General features: G+C 50.6%; 1 protein-coding gene and 1 long non-coding RNA gene across 2 annotated transcripts; one reads left to right on the top strand and one right to left on the bottom strand.

Annotated features, from left to right (window-relative positions):
• Positions 1-741: 741 nt before the first annotated feature.
• On the top strand, positions 742-13,609 carry ARPC3 (actin related protein 2/3 complex subunit 3). The gene is made up of 7 exons (XM_008272214.5): positions 742-812; positions 3,504-3,603; positions 9,636-9,712; positions 11,153-11,221; positions 11,799-11,925; positions 12,587-12,681; positions 13,318-13,609. Exons 1-7 carry the CDS (start codon positions 807-809, stop codon positions 13,378-13,380), a joined length of 537 nt encoding a protein of 178 aa, XP_008270436.1. The 5' UTR covers positions 742-806; the 3' UTR covers positions 13,381-13,609.
• Positions 4,418-9,655, bottom strand: LOC149119827 (uncharacterized). Its single transcript, XR_016227107.1, has 2 exons — positions 7,015-9,655; positions 4,418-6,637 (listed from the first exon to the last, which is right to left on the bottom strand). It is a non-coding gene; the product is annotated as an uncharacterized LOC149119827 (long non-coding RNA).
• Positions 13,610-18,105: the final 4,496 nt, after the last annotated feature.

The raw sequence follows: 18,105 nt of genomic DNA, 5'->3' as shown, positions 1-18,105 counted from the left end.
CCTCCGCCTTGCGGCGCCGGCACACCGGGTTCTAGACCCGGTCGGGGCGCCGGATTCTGTCCCGGTTGCCCCTCTTCCAGGCCAGCTCTCTACTGTGGCCAGGGAGTGCAGTGGAGGATGGCCCAAGTGCTTGGGCCCTGCACCCCATGGGAGACCAGGATAAGTACCTGGCTCCTGCCATCGGATCAGCGCGGTGCGCCGACTGTAGCAGCCATTGGAGGGTGAACCAACGGCAAAGGAAGACCTTTCTCTCTGTCTCAGTGTCCACTCTGCCTGTAAAAAAAAAAAAAAAAAAAAAAAAGCCGTGATTTGGCTTCATTCATTTGCTCGACACAGTCCTTGGAGACACAGTCCTTGGAGGCTTGCTCCATACCCTGACTGTAGGCGCAGGGGATACAGCAGTGAGCCGAGCAAAAAACCCTCCCTTTCTGTACCAAAAGTAAGGGGATCCTAAGAACTAAGGGAAAAGCGAGAGAGGCAGGGAGGTGGAGTGTGATCAGGGAATGCTCCACTGGAAAGATGAGCTTTAAGGAAAAACAGGATGCGACTATCAAATTCTGTTACCAAGATCCACGCATGCGCGACACGCAGATCCGCTGCCTAGTGCTCGGGCGCCCTCTAGCGCCTCTTCAGGAGCGCGCAGCCACGGCCACCTGCGGAGGGATTGGGAGGCCGGAAGTTCCTTGTTCTGCCTTTGCCCGCCCCTTCCGGCTCACTTCCGCCTACCGCGCCCTGGTTCCCACTCCGGAAGCGCCGCGCTCTAACCCGGACCTGCACCTCTCGGTTGAAACCCCGGGGCTGCCAAGATGCCGGTAAGTGTGAGCCCAGAGTGTGCGGGAGACAGCGGGAAGTCGTGCGTGCGACGGGAGATGCGTGCCTGGCAGGGCAGGCCGGAAGCGGGCGGCTGGCGAAGGGAGGGGTTGGTCCCTGAGGTCTGGGGGGCCTGGGGCTGCTGTCCGCCGGGGTCGACTGCGGGGCAGGAGTGGGCCACGGCCCCGACGCGGGAGGAAGCCGCCGCGGCGCGTCCTGCCCGGTAGTCCCCGGTGGCGGCGCCCCCTCGCCCCTCCGCTCCCGGACGCGGGCAGGGTACCCAGAGGCTCTTTCGAGCCCCGAACCCAGGGCTGCGCTTTTCATGTTTCAGGGTCCAGCTTCTCCTTCGCCCCCGCACCCAGTCAAGCCCACTTCCTCCTCCGCCGCAGGGGGCGTGTCCCCGCCCGACCCCGCCTGACCCCGCTTCCTCCACTCCTCCCTGCCACCCCCGCCGGGGCCAGGGGGCCTGGGGCCCTCGGAGCCGACCCAGGGTCCGCAGCTGGTTTCCAGATGGAAGCATCAGAGTGGGGGTGGAAACAGGCCGTGCGGTTGTGTGTGGGCCCCCGGTTGCGGGGTAGGAGCACGGTGGCCCTGCGGCGCGTGGGATACCTGCAAGCTGATGGCTGTGGCAGCCGCCAAGGCCAGCACTCAGGTGCCCATGAGTGAAAGGAGTATTTTCAGGTGGTGACAAACGCCGTGAAGCAGGTGGATCGAGACCGTTGCTGCTCCAGATAACGCATACCTGTCCGGGAAAAGAACCGGCTGTTGTCGTAGATAATGTTTCACGAATCCCATAGGTAGCATTGACTCCTGGGGACTGCTAGGCGGAGCCGAGCCACACGCTGTGTAGACGCTCCCGTGTGCCCCTCGTCACTGACCCTGCAAGGCAGATACCATTGTTTCTGTCACAGAGAAGTTAGCAGCTCCTGCAGGGCCCCGGCCGTGGACTCTGAAGCCCTGTGTGCAGTCCAGTTGCCCGTAAAGCGCCCTGGACTTACCCTGTGATTGCTCATTTTATCTGGATCCATTAGCCTGGGAATTCTTTAATCCCAAGGACCGTGTTCTGGTGTGTTGCCATAGCACCCTGCTACATGTGCGCGTGGCTGGTGAACCAGTGAACACATGGTTGGGGCCCGTGTTGTCTTACAGAAAGCCAGCCGTCTTGTAAAAAGCAGAACCAGGAATCGGCATACAAACCGTTCTCATAAATGTGACTTTTCTTTGTCTCTTAACTCACTGACCCACAGGAGGCAGAATATGTCTCATTTTGCAAATTTGAAAACAGGCTGAGAGAAAAAAGTGGTGTCTTGGTGAAAGACATAAACCCAGGAGAGAGCAGATCTGAAAAGCTGGAGCTTGGGTTCTGGTTTAAATGCAGCTGGGGGTAGCTACCCCTGATTTAGATGGTGTTTGCTTATGTCCGTGTGGAAATACTCCCACCCACCACCCCTGTGCTGTCACTAACCGTGGAACAGGAGAGATGCACAGTGTCACAGTGTTGCAGTATTTGTATTTCTACCATAAACGTAACACAGATAGAGCCTTAAGAACATAGACAGTGGTAAATGTAATTTGAAAATTAGGAGATGATGAGAACATATACCTTTGTTTTTTTAATAAATATAATTGTAAGGTTATATAATTTAAAGTTTTTATTTATTTGAAAGGAAGAGTAACGGGGGCCGGCACCGTGGCTCACTTGATTAATCTTCCGCCTGTGGCGCCAGCATCCCATATGGGCGCCGGGTTCTAGTCCTGGTTGTTCCTCTTCCAGTCCAGTTTTCTGTTGTGGCCCGGGGCGGGGGGGGCAGTGAAGGATGGACCAAGTGCTTGGGCCCCTGCACCCTCATGGGAGACCAGGAGAAGCACCTGGCTCCTGGCTTCGGATCAGCGTGGTGCCGGCCATAGCGGCCATTTGGGGAGTGAACCAACAGAAAGAAGACCTTTCTGTCTGTCTCTCTCACTGTCTATAACTCTACCTGTCAAAAAAAAAGAAAAGAAAAAGGGAGAGTTACAGAAAGAGAGTAAGTGACAGAGACAAACAGATCTCCATCCCCTGGTTCATGGCCGAAGCCAGGAGCTTGGAACTCCGTGAGCATCGGAGGGAGCTGCATTGGAAGTGGAGCAGCTGGGACTCAAACCGGTGCCCACGTGGGATGCCAGCACTGCAGTCAGCAGCTTAACCCACTGCACCACAAACGGGTTTAAATGTTTGGGAATGACTGTTTAATAACCAGCTTGCACCATTAAGTTGGTTTTCTTCTGTGTGAGAGATAAAGAGACACACACAGCACTCCCATCTGTTCATGATGGCCAGGGCTTTGCTGTGGCTAACGCCTGGGCACAGGAACACAGGCCTGGTCTCCCACATGGCTGGCAGCGACCCGATCGCTTGAGCCATCACCACTGCCTCCCAGGGTCTGCATTGGCAAGAAAGCTGGCATCAGGGGCTGGGAGTCAAACTTGGCGTTGTGCTGTGGGCCGCGGATATCCTAACTTCCAGACTGAATGCCTGCCCCTAGTGATTGACTTGCTTGAGCCGGAAGCAGCCGGCCCCAGCACATCACTGTTGCCAGCCCTGCTTCTCCCCACCCTACCTCATCTTGGGCAGATGACTCATTTTTTGTTGTTCTGGAGGGATGTGCTTGTCAGCCCCTGTAACATTTGGCATCTTTCTGCTTCTGTATTTGCAGGCGTATCACTCTTCCCTCATGGACCCTGACACCAAGCTCATCGGAAACATGGCACTGTTACCTATCAGAAGTCAGTTCAAAGGCCCTGCCCCTAGAGAGAGTAAGTCTAAGCCCATTGTTCTCAGATGTTGGTATTGAACACCTAGCAACCTTCTGACATCAAATGGGAGGAATTCTTAGCTCAGTCAGGTCTCAAATGACTCTTGTACTGTGTGCTTGCTTGGTGGGTATTGTGTTCTAGACCTTTAAAGATGGTAGTTGTGTGTTGCCTTAAATAAGAAACTGGGTGCGACGCCGGCACACCAGGTTCTAGTCCCGGTCGGGGCGCCGGATTCTGTCCCTCTTCCAGGCCAGCTCTCTGCTGTGGCCCGGGAGTGCAGTGGAGGATGGCCCAAGTGCTTGGGCCCTGCACCCGCAAGGGAGACCAGGAGAAGCACCTGGCTCCTGGCTTCGGATCAGCGGTGCGCCGGCCACAGTGTGCCAGCCGTGGCAGCCACTGGAGGGTGAACCAACGGCAAAAGGAAGACCTTTCTCTCTGTCTCTCTCTCTCACTGTCCACTCTGCCTGTCAAAAAAAAAAAAACAAAACAAAACAAAACAAAACTGTGGGGCCAAGAGAAGAAAAATAGGAAACTGTATCATTGCTTCCAGTTTCTCAGACTTGATTCTGGATGCTGCCCCATCGTTCTCCCTGCCAGTTCTTTCAGATGAGTCGAATGCTGCTCCCTCGGAGGACTGCCGTGTGTCCGTGCTTCCCAGGCCGCAGCAGTGGTTTAACCTCGTCCTCGGGGAAGGCTGCTCCGGGATCTTCGCTTTCAGCAGAGCATCAGCCTGAATCCTAAGCGCACTGCACAGCATGACTGCTTGCTTCTCCCTTCTGAGTTCCATTTCCTTGCGTTCCCTCTTGCACTTTGCCTGGCGAAACATTTTTCACTGTTCAGAAAGCCCGGTCCTTTGGCAGTCGCTGCGGGAGATTCTTTCTGGCGCATTCGGAGACGTTCTGCCAGCGGTGTAATTTGTTTTACATTAGACCCAGAAAGGTCTGCAGCGAGTTCCGTTCGCGGTTTCCAGGACCCCGGTTAGAAGTAGCGGTTTTGTACGGGTTCCATTGCCGCTTCTCTGCCAGAGTATTTGACTTGACCTCTTCCTAATTTAATTTTGTTGTCGACACCAGTTGAAAGCTCAATAAACTTAATAAATTTGGTGAGACACCGCAGTCTCTACTTGATTCTGAGAAAAAGGAACAGATGGAAAAAGACCGGAAAAGGCAAAAAATATGATAAAAGAATTGTAGTGCAAAGAGAGAACAATAATAATCAGTGTTGCCCCAGCCTCTTGTGGGGAGAAACCTTTTCAGATGGTTACGAACACCATGTCGTGTATCAGAACATGCAGTTAGCCAAGGGTGGAGTAAATCTTTTTTTTTTTTAAAGACTTATTTATTTATTTGAAAGGCAGAGTTAGAGGCAGAGAGAGAGAGAGAGAGAGATCTTCCATCCGCTGGTTCACTCCCTAAATGGCCGAAAGGCTGGAGCTGTGCCGATCTGAATCCACACAGGTGCAGGGGCTGGGGCCATCTTCTACTGCTTTCCCAGGCCGTAGCAGAGAGCTGGATCAGAAGTAGAGCAGCCAGAACTCAAACTGGCACCCCTGTGGTATGCTGGCACTGCAGGTAGCGGCCCCAGAATACATCTGTTTACTAAAGTATTTTTAAATATTGTGTATTTGAACAGCAGGGAGACAGAGATCTCCCATCACGGTTCACTCCCTAAGTGTCTGTAGGAGCCTCCCAGCGTTCCCATCAGCAGGAAGCAAATCGAGAGCAGAGCCAGGATTTGAGCCAGACACTCCAGCATGGGACACTGCCGTGCCAAGGGCCGTCTCGCGCCCTGAGGGAGGAGTAGGTCTAGGAGGTCTGGTTACTACTACCTTGTCGAGGAGTAACTTGGTTGTGTCCCCAGTGGACAGAATTACAGCTGAATTGGCGTGGAAGCCTGTGCTGGGAGCTAAAGAAGTTAGTATTCCTTAAATCAGTTCATTGAAATTCAGCAGGTAGCTTCTGAGTGCTGGCACCCCCATCCCCCCCACCCCCAACCTTGTTCAACAGTACTGGCGGGGCTTTGTAAACAGTTCTGAGGTTTCCTGTTTGCAGACAAGAGCTGAGCAGGGACAGAGACCAGTGCACTGCGGAGGACTGAAGCGTCAGGGGACGAGGAGTATAAATAACTGCGTCCGCCTCGCTGAGACAGCTGCCGGCTGTCGAGACCCTGAGACCTTGGCCTTTTCAAAATTGAGAAAATTGCCAAAGAAATTGTGTAATGGCATCTGTCTTGTCACAACAGTATTTCTGCCTTTTCTTGGGCTGTGGCCACTCAGAACATCTTGTGCAAGTACATCTTCAGTCATAGTTTGCAGGAAAGGATGATGTATCTGCAAACCCCAACACGTTCCTAAGAGCTTATCCCTGAAGCAACAGCATGTAAACTCAAGTCAAATCATGTGGGAGACGTTCTATTTGTTTATTTTATTTATTTTTATTTTACAAGCCAGTGTAAAGTTTTTTATACTGTGTATCATAAGGCAAAATTATTTAAAGTTAATACTTTATTTAAAATATTTATTTATTTATTTATTTGAAAGGCAGAGTTACAGAGAGGCAGAGACAGAAAGAGTGAGGGAAAGAAATCTTCCATCCACTGGTTCACGCCCCAGGTGGTTGCAATAGCCAGAGCTGAGCTGATCCGAAGCCAGGAGCTTCTTCTGGGTCTCCCACGTGGGTTCAGGAGCCCAAGCACTTGGGCCATCTTCTGCTGCTTTCTCAGGCCATAGCAGAAAACTAGATTGGAAATGGGACAGCTGGGACTTGAACCGGCACCCATATAGGATGCCAGCACTGCAGGCGGCGGCTTTACCCGCTATGTCACAGCACCGGTCCCAGTTAATACATTTTTATTTAAGGAATTCCCTATGTTGCAATTCCTTCCACTGTCCATCAAAGCTGTCTGCTTGGTTCTTTTAAGTCTTCAAGCCCTTAGAACAAGTGATGCTTCATCCACAGTTGTCTTATCAGCCCAAAATTACCTGGCCTTTGTAATCTTCCTTGAGTTACATAATGACAACTTAAAAATTCCCCACCTAGAGGGCCGGCGCCGCGGCTCACTAAGCTAATCCTCCGCGTAGCGGCGCCGGCACACCGGGTTCTAGTCCCGGTTGGGGCCCCGGATTCTGTCCTGGTTGCCCCTCCTCCAGGCCAGCTCTCTGGTGTGGCCAGGGAGTGCAGTGGAGGATGGCCCAGGTGCTTGGGCTCTGTACCCCATGGGAGACCAGGAAAAGCACCTGCCATCGGATCAGTGCGGTGCGCCGGCCGCAGCGTGCCGGCCGCGGCGGCCATTGGAGAGTGAACCAACGGCAAAGGAAGACCTTTCTCTCTGTCTCTCTCTCTCTCACTGTCCACTCTGCCTGTCAAAAAAATAAAAAATAAAAAAAAAAAAGGAAAAAGAAAAATTCCCCACCTAGAATCTTTGGAATATATCTTCAAGCAATTTATTCTTGGGTCTTTTTACAGAGTAGATAGATTTGCCTGATTCTTAATTTCTGATACCCTCTAATACATGAGTAAGTTCGTATTTCCTCCTGAGTCATCACTCAGAAATAAAACTATCTGTGGGCTATTCCCATACATTAAGATACTCATTGGGGCCGGCAACGCAGCTCAATAGGTTAATCCTCCGCCTGCGGCGCCGGCACCCCAGTTTCTAGTCCCGGTTGCCCCCATCCACTTCCAGGCCAGCTCTCTGCTGTGGCCCGGGAGTACAGTGGAGGATGGCCCAAGTGCTTGGGCCCTGCACCCGCATGGGAGACCGGGAGAGGCACCTGGCTCCTGGCTTTGGATCAGCACGGTGCACAGACCGCAGCATGCTGGCCACAGTGGCCGTTGTGGGGGTGAACCAACAGAAAAGGAAGACCTTTCTCTGTCTCTCTCACTGTCCGCTCTGCCTGTCAAAAAAAAAAAAAAAAAAAAAAAAAGATACTCACTGAACTCCAGACACGCTCTCAAGATAAAAATCTTGGGCTGACACCGAGGCTCAACAGGCTAATCCTCCGCCTAGCGGCACCAGCACACCGGGTTCTAGTCCCGGTCAGGGCTCCGGATTCTGTCCCCGTTGCCCCTCTTCCAGGCCAGCTCTCTGCTGTGGCCCGGGAGTGCAGTGGAGGATGGCCCAAGTCCTTGGGCCCTGCACCCCATGGGAGACCAGGAGAAGCACCTGGCTCCTGCCTTCGGATCAGCGCGGTGCGCCGGCCGCAGCGCACTGGCCACAGCAGCCATTGGAGGGTGAACCAATGGCAAAAGGAAGACCTTTCTCTCTCTCTCACGGTCCACTCTACCTGTCAAAAAAATAAAATAAATAAATAAATTAAAGGATAAAAATCTTAAGGGGTCAGCACTGTGGCATAGTGGGTAAAGCCACAGCCTGCAGTGCCAGCATCCCTTAAGAGCGCCGGCCCCTGCACCTGTATGGGAGACCCAGATGAAGTTCCTGCCTCTTGGCTCCTGGCTTTGGCCTGGACCAGCTGGCTGTTGCGGCCATCTGATGAGTAAACCAGCAGGTGGAAGATTCTCTCCTTCTCCCCAACCTTCTCCCCTACCCCCGTAACTCTTTCAAATAAATCTTTAAATAAAAAAAACAAAAGAAAAAAAACCTGGTGCTGGCGCTGTGGCATAGTGGGTAAAGCTGCCACCTATAGTGCCATATGGACACTGGTCCAAGTCCCGCTGCTTCACTTCTGATCCAGCTCTCTGCTATGGCCTGGAAAAGCAGTAGAAGATGGCCCAAGTCCCTAGGCCCCTGACCCCACATGGGAAACCCAGAAGAAGCTCCTGGCTTCAGATTGGCCTAGCTCTGGCTGTTGGCAGCCATTTGGGGAGTGAACCTGCAGATAGAAGTCCTCCCCCGCCCCCCCCCCCCCGCCTCTCTCTAACTCTGTCTTTCAAATAAAACAAATCTTTTTTTTGTTTGTTTTGACAGGCAGAGTGGACAGAGAGAGAGACAGAGAGAAAGGTCTTCCTTTGCCATTGGTTCACCCTCCAATGGCCGCCGCAGCCGGCATACCGCGCTGATCCTGTGGCAGGAGCCAGGAGCCAGGTGCTTTTCCTGGTCTCCCATGGGGTGCAGGGCCCAAGCACCTGGGCCATCCTCCACTGCACTCCTGGGCCACAGCAGAGAGCTGGAATGGAAGAGGGGCAACCGGGACAGAATCCGGCGCCCCAACCGGGACTAGAACCTGGTGTGCCGGCGCCGCTAGGCGGAGGATTAGCCTAGTGAGCCACGGCGCCGGCCTTTTTTTTTTTTTTTTTTTTTTTTTGACAGAGTGGACAGTGAGAGAGACAGAGAGAAAGATCTTCCTTTTCCATTGGTCACCCTCTAATGGCCGCTGCAGCCGGCACACTGCGCTGATCCGAAGCCAGGAGCTTCTCCTGGTCTCCCATGGGATGCGGGGCCCAAGTACTTGGGCCATCCTCCCCTGCACTCCCGGGCCGCAGCAGAGAGCTGGCCTGGAAGAGGGGCAACCGGGACAGAATCCGGCACCCCAACCGGGACTAGAACCCGGTGTGCCGGCGCCGCAGGTGGAGGATTAGCCTATTGAGCCGTGGCGCTGGCCAAACAAATCTTAAGAAATAAAATTAACTACATACTTTATTTTCTAGAAATTGTTTTACAGGTTTTATTTTAATAGCTTCATTTAAAAAAATTTTTATTTGAAGTGCGGAGAGAGATTTCCCATGTGCTGTGTTTCATCTCCAAATGCCTGCAGCAGCCAGGACTGGGCTAAGCCAAAGCCAGGAGCCTAGAATTCAGTTCTGGTCTCCCTTGAGGGTAGTAGGGACCCAGCCGCTCCCGGGAAAAGGCAGGGAGCAGAATGGAGAGACACAGGTGTTCTGATACAGGATGTGGGCATCCCAAGCAGCAGCTAACTGCTGTGCCACGTATGTGCTCCCTGCTTTAATTTTATTCACCTATAGAATTGCTGACAGTTGATCCTGGATTTTTTTTTTTATGGTTTTTACAGGCTAAATTACAGTTTGCAGTTGACTGATTTTTTCTTCCCTCCTTCCCCTTGTTATCCTGCTTAGCAAAAGATACGGATATTGTGGATGAAGCCATCTATTACTTCAAGGCCAATGTCTTCTTCAAAAACTATGAAATTAAGGTAAATGACAGAGCTTTTAATATTTCACTTTAATTTTCTGATTAGGATAATCTCTACACTACAATGAGTTGCCTTGAAGAGAAAATGTGATGTGAAATTGTGATTCTTAAATTCTAGAACACTGTCTGGTATTAGATTCTGTAAAGATACTGGTTTCTTTTTCTTCCTCCAAAGTCTGTACCGGGGTTAACAGACTACAGCCTGAGGACTGAATCTGGCCCATGGCTTCTCGTAAATAAAATGTCATTGGAACACAGCCTGGCCCTCAAAGCCTAACTTGTTTGGTTTCTGGCCCCTTGTAGAGAAAAGTTGCCAATTCTGGTGTAAAGACATTTTAACAATAATTTAGCACCTACTGTGTGCCAGGCCTGTGGGTAGCATTAGCCCACAAGTGAGAAATCCTCCTGGCTGTGTAATTTTGTTAGTATACGTGTGTGCCCTGAACCTGAGAAGGGGAAGTAGAGACTTGAGCGACCCTGGTCCTGCCCCACTCTCCCCTCTCTCCTCAGTCCCTGTGACGAGGGAAGGAAGGGGAGGGTCACGGACGAGGAGGAGGGAAAATGGAAACCAGGTTTCCTGAGCTCTGCTCTCCAGATTACCAGGAACGGCGGTGAGATGAACTTCAACCTCCTCCTTGCCAACTTTGACCTTTTGAAATCAAGCAGGATGTAAAATCTTTATTTATAGATTCCTGATCTATAAATTGTAGTCCAAACATTTTGTGATATTAACAGAGTGTTTTCTTTGTCAAATACATGGCCCAAATGCTGTGTTTGTAGTAGGTGTAAATAAATATTATTCTACCACACTTTATTTCCTGGTCTTAAAAACAGGGAAACGTGTAGGTTTCTTTTTGTTTTTTCAGCTATAAATACGAGCAAAATGTGATCTCACGTCTGCCACATTGGATCAACATCCGTTCGTCTTCTCCACTTCTCCTTTTGCTTAGCTCAGGACGCCAGGCTTAGGGAGTTCTTCAAGAACATGTCACACGTGAAGTAATTGCTTCCTCTTTTAGAGTAATGAATGTTTCTGTTCTTGGCAGAGATCCTGAAATGAAAGGGTTTTTAAAAATTGGCCAGCCATATGGTGCACCTCAGGTTATCCAGGCAGCCTTGTTCATTCTCCTTCCTCCGCAGGGTGAGGGGCTGTTGGCACAGCTCCCCGGGACCGGGGGTGAAGGGAGCTGAGAACAACAAGAGCCTCCACAGAGCTCGGGTGGAAGCCCTGGCCCTGCCAACGTGCACAGAGGGAAGCCTGACTGGGAGAAGGGGCCTCGTGTGCCGCAGCAGTATATGTGTGTGCCCTGAACCTGAGAAGGGGAAGTAGAGTCCAGGCTTTCAGTAGATCATCCGGAGATGAAGATTGATTCCATTTGTTGGACGGAACTGCTAGGTTTTCGTCTGTACTGTTTGCTGAATGTTCTTCTCCTCTCTGTAGAATGAAGCCGACAGGACCCTGATATATATAACTCTCTACATCTCCGAGTGTCTAAAGAAACTCCAAAAGGTAATGGATTAAGCTCGGGAGATTGCCGACAGTTGTTTATACTCCCAGCCGTTTTTTGTGTGTCGCGACTCCAAGGACAGCTAGGAAATACTCCCTTAGACTTGGACATGATCTGAGGAGGAAGACCCGAGTGTAGCTCTCTGAATTCCCAGTGTGAGTGACTGTGTTTTAAGCTGCATACGTGTGTGTTTGCAAGACGCAAACCTTGACAGAGAGACTCCGTTAAGCCCTGGGCTCAGGTGTTCTTCACCTGCAGACCAATGACTCAGGGGTCCGTGAATTTGAGTGGGGAATAAGCTGGGTTTTTCTTTCCATCAACCTTTAGCTGAAGCGAAGCACTTACTTCCGTTGTTAATGTTGGCAGTAGCCCCCAGTAGTATCAGGAGTGCCGGTGACTTTCTCTCACAGAATTCATGCTGTTTCCATTTCACATTAAACTCAGAACTTTGTTTACACTCCTCACTACTTCAAAATGGAGTTATTAGGCCCCATGCCAGAGTTTGGTGAATTAATAAAAGCAGGTGTGAGACCATGTCATATATATATATTTACTTTTTTTTTTTTTTTTTTTTTTTAGTGCAATTCCAAAAGCCAAGGCGAGAAAGAAATGTATACACTGGGAATCACAAATTTTCCCATTCCTGGAGAGCCAGGATTTCCACTTAATGCAATTTATGCCAAACCTGCAAACAAGCAGGAAGATGGTAAGAAGGGGTCTGTGTCCTTTCTTTCTTTCTAAGATTTTATTTATTTAATATTTATTTGAAAGGCAGAGTTAGAGGCAGAAGCAGAGAGAGAGAGATGTCCTCCATCCGCTGGTTCACTTCTCAGATAACCATGACAGCCAGAGCTGGGCTGATCTGAAGCCAGGAGCTTCCTCCTGGTCTCCCCCATGGGTGCAGGGGTCTAAAGACTGGGGCCATCCTCCGCTGCCTTCCCAGGCACATTAGCAGGGAGCTGGATCGGAAGTGGAGCAGGTGGGACTCGAACTGGCGCCCACCTGAGATCCCAGCACTGCAGGCAGCGCTTCACCCGCCCCGTGGCAGCACGGCCTCCATGTGTGCCTTCCTTGTGGCACATGAAGACCCTCTGTGGCTTCCAGATTGACAGTGGACTCACGGGGACGTGTGTGGTCGTGCTAGTCATCTTCACTGAAGGCTCGGGCAGCAGTGTGACAAGCAGAGCATCTTTGGAATGATTTTGAAATGAGTGTAGTTAGCAAACCACTTGGACTGTATTTGGACTGTCTGCTGTTTCTCCTCCATCAGGGGTGTACCGCTGCATTGCCGAGGTCAGCGTGCAGACCAGCCGTCTGCACGTTGGCGTTGTGTTCTCAAATGCAGTTCTGTTATTTTTCTGTTTTAGAGGTGATGCGCGCCTACTTGCAGCAGCTAAGGCAGGAGACTGGACTGAGACTTTGTGAGAAAGTTTTTGACCCTCAGAATGACAAGCCCAGCAAGGTAAGACTCCCTTCCAACTGGTAAATCAGATGTTGCCACCACCAAACACACAGAGGTCTCCCGTTTCCTGCTTTGCCGTGTGGCCTGGTAACTGGCAGTCCACTGAATCCCACTCAGTAGTGAACTGTTTACAATAAGAGAGCTGTAGTTGTGAATTCTCCTCAGGACATCGAAATCCCTCAGAGACTGTGTGCTGCGTGTCTTGGCTGTGTAGATGCCCTCCACACCCACAGGGGACTGGGTCCAGGACTCCCCTCGGGTACCAAAGTCTGCGGGTGCTCCAGCCCCTTACATAAGGTGGCGTAGTGTTAGTGTATAACTTATGTACATCCTCCAGTAGACTAAGTCATCCTAGATTGTTACCCAGTACAGTGACAGTGCTGTGTAGATAGTTGTGATACTCTGACAACTACGAGAGTCTCTACGTGGTCCATCAGATGCAGGTTTTTCCCCCAAATATTTTCATTCTGTTGGATTTGTACTTTGTGAGTCTAGAAAGAATTTCTGCAGGTATCTTTGAGGAATTTGTAATGTAAGGGACACCAGACTAACATTGACTCTTATTATGAAATGGACTGAATCCTGAAGTGTGCCATCTGATGTGTGCTGTTCGCTCTGTCTCGCTCCCCTCCTCAGTGGTGGACTTGCTTTGTGAAGAGACAGTTCATGAACAAGAGCCTCTCGGGACCGGGGCAGTGAAGGAAGCCTGGACGGGCACCGACTCCGGAGCTGCGGGCCGCGCGTTACAGCAGGATGTGCGCAGTCCCCTGCCTTTATTCCATAGGTGTTACAGAGCATGTCTTTACTTGAAAAGCTCCTCATCAAGAATGGGGGGGGGGGGGGAGTGGGTTGTTGAAGGATCATTTGAAATTTTCTGCACTATTAAGCCGTGCTTAATAAGAATAAATAATAAAAAAAATTTCTAATATTCCATGTCAGAAAAACTTTATTACTTACCTTTGTCATTTTTTTTTTTGTAAAGCTCACTGATAATTTTTTTTTAAAGATTTATTTATTTATTTGAAAGGCAGAGAGACAGAGAGGTCTTCCATCCGCTGGTTCACTCCCCAATTGGCCGCAATGGCTGGAGCTGGGCTGATCTGAAGCCAGGAGCCAGGAGCCAGGAGCTTCCTCCGGGTCTCCCACTCAGGTGCAGGGGCCCAAGGACTTGGGCCATCTTCTATTGCTTTCCCGGGCCATAGCAGAGAGCTGGATCAGAAGTGGAGCAGCAGTGTCTCGAACCGGCATCCATATGGGTTGCTGGCACTGCAAGCGGCAGCTTTACCCACTATGCCACAGCGCCGGCCCCATTCCCCACCATGATACCTTTTTAAAATGTACATTTCAGGGAGGGCAATTGATGCGATGGTTAGGAATGCCTAGATTCATATCCTGGCTCTGCTCCCAATTCAGCTTCCTACTAATGCATCCTGGGAAGCAACAGATGATGACTCAAGTGCTTGGACCTCTTCACTCACGTCCTGTCTCTAGCCTGGCCCAGACCTGGTTATTGGCTGCATTTCAGCCATAAACTAGCAGATGGAGGATCTCTCTCCCTCTCTCTTCCTCCCCTCTCTCCCTTCCTCCCCTCTCTCCCTTCCTCCCTCCCTCCCTCCCTCTCTCCCTCCCTCTCTTCCTCCCTCTCTCCCTCTATCTCTCTCCCTCTCTTTCTCTCCCTCTCTCCTTCTCTTTCTCTCCCTCTCTCCCTCCCTCCCTCTCCCTTTTCCCTCTTCCCTCCCACTCCCTCCCTCCCTCCTTCCTGCCCTCCATCATTCTGCCTTTCAAGTAGATGAAAATAAACAAGCCCTTGCCTAATTAAAACACTGGTTTATGCCCATGTTTTTTCTACGAGTTGCATCCTTCTAGCTTGCACTGGTGGGTCTCTGAGCCGGTCTGAGCATTTCTGGTGTATGAGGTAAGGGTCCAGCTCCACTTATTTGCATGTGGCTACCCAGTGTCCCAGCACCATTTGTCATAAAGACTTCTTTTCCTCTCTTGATTATCCTGGCTTCTCTCTTGGCCAGCTTTATTTGACTGGTTTTTCAGGCCAGGATCTGGTAAGCCCATCAGTTGTCCTTCCGGTGAGGCCGAAGGGTGACAGTGGTCGAGCAGAGACAGAGGCAGGGTCACAGGGGAGTCAGAAGCCAGAGGACAGACCCCCTTGCAGTAATAGCCTTCTGCGGTCACACCCCAAGGCCCCCGTGACCTCCCGTGGGCCACCTCCTGCAGGATCAAGTCTCCACTCTTCATCCTCTAATCACTACCATGAGACGGGACCAAGCCTGCGACATGAGGGCCGCTGGGGGATATCCAACTAATGTCTAAACTGCAGCAGCTTCCTTGTCAAAACTCAATTGACAGGGCCGGCGCTGCAGTGTAGTGGGTGAAGCCACTGCCTTGTGGTGCCGGCATCCCATATTGCCACCGGTTTGAGGCCCGGCTGCTCCACTTCCGTTCCAGCTCTCTGCTATGGCCTGGGAAAGCAGTAGAATATGGCCCAAGTCCTTAGTCCTCTGTACCCCCATGGGAAGACCTGGAGGAAGCTCCTGGCTTTGGATGGATGCAGCTCCAGCCATTGAGGCCAACTGGGGAGTGAACCAGTGGATGGAAGACCTCTCTGCCCCTTCTCTCTCTGTGTAACTCTTGACTTTCAAGTAAATAAATCTTCAAAAAAAAAATTTGACCAAAAATGTATTTATTATTTAAAAAGTTTTCATTACTTGGCTGACAAAAGTAGCTATGCTGTGAGTTCTTCAAAAAGTTATGGGACCATGTATTTTCTGATTGTCCATCAGAAAAGGATGTGATACTGATCTTCAGGTCGCAGGCACTGTGGCGTGGTAGGTTAAGCTGCTCGCTGCTTGAGATGCCCACGTCCCATATCAGAGTGCTCGGGATCGAGTCCCACCTCTGCCTCTAATTCAGCTCCCTGCTAGTGCACCTAGAAGGCAGCAGAAGAGGGCCCAAGGACTTGGACCCCCGCCAACCACATGGGGTTTCCAGATGGAGTTCTTGCTCCTGGCTTCAGCCGGGCCCAGCCCGGGCTGCTGAGGGCATTTCAAGAGTAAACTAGCAGATGAAAAGTCTCTCTTGCTCCACCTTTAAAATAAATAAAACTTAAAAAAAAAAAAAAAAATTAAGGCCGGCGCCGTGGCTCAATAGGCTAATCCTCCACCTTGCGGCGCCGGCACACCGGGTTCTAGTCCCGGTCAGGGCGCCGGATTCTGTCCCGGTTGCTCCTCTTCCAGGCCAGCTCTCTGCTGTGGCCAGGGAGTGCAGTGGAGGATGGCCCAGGTGCTTGGGCCCTGCACCCCATGGGAGACCAGGAAAAGCACCTGGATCCTGGCTCCTGCCATCGGATCAGCGCGGTGCGCCGGCCGCAGTGCGCAGGCTGCGGCGGCCATTGGAGGGTGAACCAACGGCAAAGGAAGACCTTTCTCTCTGTCTCTCTCTCTCACTGTCCACTCTGCCTGTCAAAAAAAAAAAAAAAAAAAAAAATTAGATATCTCAGGAAATGCCTTTTTACATGAAGCTTGTGCTGCCTTGCCCCATCTTTGTTGCAACTCTGTTTGGCTTTTAAGAGACCATTGTTGTATCTATGTTGCAGTTATATTTGGCCACAAGTGCAGAAAACCCAGTCTAAAGTTTCTTGCAACTTTTGTCTCCAGACTCTGAAAGTAGTCCCGGAATGGGGCCAACTAGGTACATGATCAGGGACCCTGGCTCCTGCTGTTTTCCTGTTCCGCTTGCTTTGCACATGACCCTTACCCCATAGTCTCACAGCTCCTGTGTCTGTAGGCCTGGCAGGAAGTAGGGGCGGGGCCAAGTCAGCTGAGCACACCTTTAACCTCCCAGAAGTCCTGTCCAGAGACTTGCCCTGGACAAAGGAGTTTGGAAAGGGAAAAATTCTAAGTGGGTATGTTCCCGCCTTGATTGTGTTGTGTTATTAAAGACACAGGGCAGACAAGGAACAGAACTGAGTTTCAATTTTGAGTGAGATTTGTGGTAAAATGAGACTAGACTACAGCTATTCATGTGTCTAATTCATGGTTTCATGTGTGAAAATGTTTTAATTGGCAAGCTCAGTGTTCTTGAGATCCGAATTATGAGCTGGTTAAGTCCCGTATTCCACACACACCCCACAGTGTAGATGTGTAAGCACTTGCTGCGTAGACACAGGAAAGGACTTTCGGTGGTGAAGCCTGAGAGTGTTGTTGGGCTGTTTGGTTTTTGGTTTTTGGATTAAAAACTTTTCCCTAAGTCAGACCTTGGTGTTTGGGTCGGACTTCTGTTTTAGACTCAGAGGTGTTTCCAAAAGAAGAAAGCAAGCCTGCAGTGATTCAAGACTGAAGGTTTGTGTTTAACAAATGTGGTTTTTGAAAGAATTGTGGAACCTTTGGAATAGAAGAACCAGGTTACTGTGGGGCCTGTTCCAATAGGGCCAGCAGGGGGAGCACAGGAAATAGGATCTACAAACCTGGCCTCCGAAACCTCCCTCTGGAGCTGCGTTTAACAGCAGGTGTTGTGTTTTACTCTGTTTTTTCAATATAGTTTTGAGAAAATCTTCCAAATGATTTAGAGTAAATTATTCATGACTGTAGTGTAATGGATTTTAAAATACTTGTAAAGTCAACGTGTATTGCCAGTGGCTTAGTTTGAGTGTTAGTTGTTTCCACATGCTCTGTGCTCAAGGATTGGTCTCCAAGGTGGCACTGCTGGGAGGTGACGGAGATGTCGGGAGGTACTACCTAGTGGGGATTCTTTAGGCCAACGGAGGCATGTCCTTGGGAGACAGCTCTCTCATGGCCTTTGGAGTTCTCTTAAAGGGTTGTCACAAAAGCCTGAATCTTCGCATTCAGAGAATGTATCCACTCTGTGTCTCCACTTCCCGGCTCACCAGGCGACAGTTCCCATCTGCCAGCCGCCACGGGCCCTCACCAGAGCTGAAACCTGCATCCTGCTGCTTGCACTTGGAACTTCCAAAACTGAGCTGAATAAGCTTCTTTCCTTCACCAGTAGCTTGTCCCAAATATCCCATTATAGTAATGAAAAATCGACTAACACAGGACCAAAGATGGGTGTTTGGCCTAGCAGTTAGGATACTGCTTGGGATACCCACCTCTCATATCAGAGTGCCCAATTCCAACGTTATGAGAGGTAGCAGATGATGACTGAAGTGTTTGTGTCCCTGCTACCCCTTTGGAGCATCTGGATTGGGTTCCTGACTCCCAGCTTCAGTCCCAAGCCAGGGGCCATTGCAGGCATCTGAGGAGTGAGCCAGTGGGTGGGAGTTTGCTCACTCTGTCTCTGCCTCTCACATAAACATAAATAAAGGATCGATTTAAAAAGAGAAGCTCTTTACACGCTTGGGATTTTTAGGGAGGGCAAATTTAGTAAAAGCTATCAGATTTTTACTTTTTAATT

The sequence above is a fragment of the Oryctolagus cuniculus genome, chromosome 21 (assembly GCF_051225735.1).
Source record: "Oryctolagus cuniculus isolate XC-2025 breed Fujian yellow rabbit chromosome 21, ASM5122573v1, whole genome shotgun sequence".
In the NCBI taxonomy this organism is placed as follows: domain Eukaryota; kingdom Metazoa; phylum Chordata; class Mammalia; order Lagomorpha; family Leporidae; genus Oryctolagus; species Oryctolagus cuniculus.
This window is presented reverse-complemented; position numbering and strand designations above follow the sequence as displayed.